The 6465-nt window shown below is 26.3% G+C and overlaps 1 protein-coding gene across 1 annotated transcript in view; it reads left to right on the top strand.

Annotated features, from left to right (window-relative positions):
* Positions 1 to 5712: 5712 nt before the first annotated feature.
* The window catches only part of AK88_03554 (uncharacterized protein), a gene marked incomplete at both ends in the record, with an annotated part of 1169 nt that continues 416 nt past the window's right edge, over positions 5713 to 6465 (top strand). The window contains 2 exons of the mRNA XM_012481165.1: positions 5713 to 5976; positions 6098 to 6411. Of these exons, the coding sequence (XP_012336588.1) occupies positions 5713 to 5976; positions 6098 to 6411 (578 nt within the window). The remainder of the gene's footprint in view (positions 5977 to 6097; positions 6412 to 6465) is intronic.

Below are 6465 nucleotides of genomic sequence, written 5' to 3'. Positions count from 1 at the left end.
AATTACAAAACTTTTTAACGTGCGCTATGATTTCTGTGCAAGATCATAATTTTGTGTGTGTGTCCCATTCTTCCTTTTTTACACCAATAGTACATATGTATAAATCATGAATTAGTAATAAAATATGAATATATTGGATGAATATCGTTCGATAGGTATTTTTAAATAAAAGGTAATAAATACATACATAATTCATGGCAATTCGTAAGAAGACATATGTATATATATATCATTGGGGAGACGAAATGTGTATTCATGTTATAAAATTAAATGTGATATATTTATAGACGTGCATAAAGCAAAATATATCATAAAACAAAAATAATTGCATTATATGAAGAAATGGTGCAACGCATGATACATATATATAGGCTGAAGCACATGGTATGAATTACAATCTTTCAAAAACAAAAAAAAAAAAAATTATGTCATGAAATTATTCCGTTCTATCGAACACAGTCAATAGTGTTGTTAATTATACATAATCAAAATTGTAAGTACTCATATAATACTCGGTACATATGGCCCTGAGTAAACAATATACCATAAATATATATATAAAATACAATTATAACAAACATATACATTTTTTTATGTCTGTTGCACATAAATTTAAAACGTTGTTTTGTTATTATTCTTTTTATATACTATGATATATTTATTAATTTGTTCATAATCTTCATATTCACAGAAACTATTTTAATTAATTCTATATTTATGCGGTTCCCTCACTACAAAAGAAATTGAAAAATTACATTTTGCATTCAATATTATTGTTCTCTATCTTTATATTTTTTTATAAAATTTTAAAATATTTAAGAAACACAAAAATCCCATAAATATATTAAATACAGTATATTCTTACTATAGTTAATTCGCCACAGTATAATATGTGCTCTAAATATCATATCATAAGCGCTGCTATTTGAATCAGAACTAAAAATTTCTAATTAGTATTCCATTAATGCGTCCAATTGCTATTTTACGCATGATTTGAAATTGCAATAACCATTAGTATTACGCATTGTGTTATATTACGCTGTCTAAAATTATTTAGGAATACTAATAAAATACCATAGTAACTCATTTTATATAAATTACAATATTCATAATGCCACTATCATTTCTAGTACTTGCAAATAATTGTGCTATACACTTACATTTCATACAACTATTAAAAGCAACCAACCGTTTATTTACATTATTAAATTATTATAATAATTATAAAATTATTGTGTCCCTAATGAATAAATAATAAATTCAGACCACTTTTCAGTTAAAACATGAATTAATTCATGACACACCATGTTCCGATAATCAACTATTCTATAACTACTACAGAAGTACCACCTTATAACAATGAATGCCTCCTTAATTTAAACCTTAAACACTTAACCCGCTTAATTGAACTTTAACTATTTCAATAATGCGTAATTCTGGTTAACTATAAAAATGTTCCCCATACATACTATTTCACATTTTTCCTTACTATATTCAATTCCTTCCCTGGATCAACATAAAATCCTTTAATACTTGAATGATTACACCATTTTCCGTGTAACCAACAATATGCTTAAGTTCAAGAAAAGAATGTAACTCCATATTATACTTAGGACCTAAGGTAATACTTAGTAAACTTTAATAACTGCATGACTAATAGTAAATGTATAACTCCCTGTGCTCATGATGTCCAAAAGTATATTTTATGACTTCGTAGATTTATCTTTTTATCATTCACAACTCCACAAATTATGTACAATAATATGATATTTGTTACGTGTGTAAATGCATTTTTACCTGTACCTTTCATTTAATGAAGAAACACACTCCCCATATTAAATGGAAATCCTCCTTGTATCCAAAACTTAATATAATTTTAAAAGCTTATCTATTTATAAATAATCTTGGTAATGCTTAATTTAATGTAATTCTTTAATTATACTAGAATAAATTGACAATCTACTCCATTTATCTTGGCACTTTTTGATAACAGCGTCTAGAAATAATGCATTACTATTGCATCATTCGGATATCGAACAAATAATTAAATAAACATATAACATAAAATTGAATTCTTTTCAACAATATATGTATCTCCATACAATTCATATGTCAATATTATGCATTATAAATAGGTATGTATACTTTCCATAAGGATTACACTAATTTCCTTGTGTAGTAAAATATGTTCATAATGAACTCTCTTATACACATCATAGAGAATATAAGAACACTGATATAATGCCCTTCATTAAATATACTAACTGGATTTTACACTATACGTCTTTTCATAATGCTCATGTATTTATCATAATAAAAAATATTAAATTCCTCTCAACTCCCATGCATACATGCGTGGTATGCTTGTTCTTTATACATTTCTATCACGATCGATGAATCCTATTTTATATAAATTACTAATTCAAAATTTATTTATGTATTAGAATATGCACAACTATTATGTGCACAATGCGAAAAAGGAGAACTTATTCGTTCACTTCTCCTGACTTCAAAGTCTTAGCTACTTCATAAAATACGAATGCTATAAAATACGTATTATATTAATATATTTGGACAAGAAATTTCCAAAAAATTGCAAAATTTTGTTTTCATAAAATCATAAAGTTCAATCCACACAATGAGAGCAATTTTCCTGAAGTGGCCACCGAATGCAATAAATGATACTCTAATTATGCAAATAACGAATTTATAAACATAACCCTGAACCCTGAATATCCAAATATAAAAATAAAATAAGGTACCTTTCGTGCGCAAACCATTGAACTAGAATACATTTCCTAAAACAACAAAACATTACTCTCTAATTATATACTTCTTTACCCTCAATATCATTTGCTTCATATAATGTGACACAATAATTTTAAAGGCGTACTCAATGTATTTCCCTACAGCTGCCATATGGTGTGAAGTAACATATTCTCACAAATAGTACAAGTTCTACATTATATAAGAATATTTAGCACTTACACACATAATTTCATTTGTTCGCACCTGCTTATTTTAAATGAATATTCTTACCCAAGAGAAAAAAAAAAGGTATATTTTCATAGGTAGTTTATGTCGATTTTAAAAGCACTTTTATAAATTTGTTGAAAACAAAAAGAAAAGTAAAATATATCAAAAAAGGCAGATCGTTAAGTCACGTAAAAGCAAAAAACAAGAAATATTCATGTGTACGAGTATAAAGCCACACATCAAATTGTGGCAAAAAAAAAACTAATCCAAAAACACAATATTTCAACATTAATAAATAGAATTTACTCCAATAAGTAAAATCATATTTGTAAACTAAAAATGCGTATTTTATTAATGATACTAGAAATAGTAAAAAAAAGAATGTTATCTGTTCAAAATACTTATAAGAAAATGTTCATAAAAGTATGTATATATATATTATAAAACAAAATTCTGATACATGCGCTTCCTCATTTACTAATTGATAATATCCCGTTGAAAAAAGGAAAAAAAAAACAATGTGTTTTAAACATTATATAAGTAAAACTCCAAAAATTTTAATTATTATTCATATTGATCAATAATATGTTCTTAACATATAACATTCTAAAAATAATTTTTGAATTAATGATAAATTTCTAAATAATCGCACTATTATTTCCTAATACAGCAATACGTAATTATAATAAAAAATGTCTTCGAGCTACTAAAACAGGAATAACTTTCCTTATATATCAAACCCTTTTGTTCTTCAATGGAATTGATTGATACATTTCTTATATATTATGCCCTTTTTACTATTTTATAAAATATTATTTTTATTGAGGTATGGAAATATTCGCTACTTTCAATGGCACCCTATTATTAATATTTACAGAGCACACACTAATGCAAAGGCCTCATAATATTCATAGCAATCACGTAGATAACCTTTGTTTATATTATATGCATATTAATAACCGCACAGTGTGAAATATGTTTAACTATAATATAGTAAAAAGAATCGTAAGAAGGAAAAATCAAATTCAAGTAAAGAAGTAACAATGAAGTAATTAAAAATCATAGAATTAGTTACAAATACATTTCCTTATCACACTATATAAAATATATGGTTATGTATGTTATCTTCCTCATTAAAAACCTTATTACATTGTGCATTCTTACATAAAAAATTTTCAGATAAATATATGACAAATAAAAATATAATACAAACTTCACTGTGACTTGATTATTTTCATGAAATTGAGCTCTATAAAACACGTTAATTGAAATTAAGCTTATATATTCAATGCAAGAATATAAAAATTCTCAAAGAAATTACCTATGTGTATAAAATACAATGTTATTTTGTACAATTACATCAAATATAATTTTCATTAAAAAAGTGTGCTATAGAATAGAAAACTAATTACAATTTACATTACTTAAGTATTAATTCCTTATATATATATATACTTCGATTTTTTTTTGTGTCCTCAAATAAACACTTAGGTTGTTTATAGATGTTACAGCTACATTGAAATATATATATTAATCAATTTTTTTATGCTTCCTACTTTTAACACTATATAAATATATACAGTCTTATATTATACGTTACACAATAAAATACAGTAAATAGGAATAAGTGTTGGTAAACTTCGGTATATTATATAACTTATACTAAATTTAACGTCCATACTAATCTAAAACTTTATAATAATCTATGGAATATATATACACATTACGTAATTCATTTCGCAAATGTGACCCTTTAACTTCGCACAAGTTTTATTATTTTCTACTGTACTTATATATCCAGATTACAATGGAAAACCTGTATGCATTGCAGCGGTAATGATAGTATTATATTTCTATCTAATATTTCCTTTCTTCACTAACCCTGATGTATTCATTTACTTGAATATCATGCATTAAATGAAAGAGGTTATTAGAATATACTTTATTATATGTAAATGTTTAATCATTAATACTTATTACATATGTGTAATAACATAAATGCACATACTTAGTATGTCATATGCGGACATGCCTTTCCAAAAAATACAGAAACTAAAAACAATATAAATAAGTTCAGCTAATATTACGGACTTGACAAATTACATATTCAGAATTATTATTTCAGAAAGAAGTTTTTGCACATAAACCAGTCTTAGCTATCATTGATATACACACTGAATATTGCTTTAATAATAATAAACGAGATGGTTGAAGTTTCAACTGATATTAGTTACTCTACTAAGAGATTCGATCTGGTGAGGACACAAAGACACCGTTAAACCTAAATTAATATAATTCTGTAGTTCATCTCACTGTCGCAAGAAATATATACACGTCTACAAGAGTTATATACCCCTTTACAAGTGTTATTATATAGAATACACAAATGGGCAAAGACTAAGTTTCTCTATATTTTGTTACTATTTGAAATTATATTGGGCAAGAAATTATAAAAAGTTGTAGTGAAGAATTTAAATAGTTGTGTGTGATATGTAAAACGCACATTTGAAAGGAGTGACATGATAATAGGAAATAGTTATATTTAAAAGAATATGGAGAAAAATATAGAATTCACTAAACAATTAAAAAATTGCTATAGAAATTATTATGTTCCAGATGGATTATTGTGCGATCTATTTGCTATATATTTTAACTCCTCTTAAAATTAAGCTATGAGTAAATTCATAAAAAATTGTTTCAATATACATAGTTTTAATAATAACAATTGCTTTAGCGATGGCAGATGCAGCAGTAGATACGAATTCCACAAGTCAAAAAGCTGTAGCAAGTAAAAGCGATACAAATACTAATCCAGGACAAATACTAAAGTCTGCTGTATGGACAGTAGATGGTATAGTGAAATTCGTTCAAAATGAAATACTTTGTGCCCATATAAAGGATCGAACTCATGTTATTTGTGAAAATGAAGAAATAGCCATTGGAGTAGTGGTTTTTTTCGTTTCGACCGTGATTAGTATCTTATATGCCATTATTTCTAGAGTAAGAAATAATATTCCTTAACTTCTTTCATATAATATATAAATGTTTTATGAATACGTGCTAGAAAACTCTACACAATAAATGTATTATATATGTTTTATGTAATTTATTTTTTCTTCAGACTATTAAATATGCAAAAAAGTTACGCAGACGTAAAAAACGCTTTAAAAGAAAAAGAATAAGAGGAGCATTAGAAGGATATGAAGACGACGATGAAGAATACGATGAGGAATATGAATACCATGATGATGAAGACTGTGATGACGAAGACAGCTATGTACATGAAGCGAATTCATTACAAGGATTAATACATGCATGGCTACGACCTAATGACCAAAGGCATAAACATCAAATTTATCAACACCTAATGCACCAAGGAACAATGCTACCACCACAAATAGTGCATCCATCAATGCTACAACCACAAATAGTGCAGTCACAAATAATGCAGCCACAAATGCCACAACCACAAATAGTGCAGTCACAAAT

The sequence above is a fragment of the Plasmodium fragile genome (genome assembly GCF_000956335.1).
Source record: "Plasmodium fragile strain nilgiri unplaced genomic scaffold supercont1.41, whole genome shotgun sequence".
Lineage (NCBI taxonomy): Eukaryota > Apicomplexa > Aconoidasida > Haemosporida > Plasmodiidae > Plasmodium > Plasmodium fragile.
Note: the sequence above shows the minus strand (reverse complement) of the source record. Positions and strands in the feature narration are given on the sequence as shown.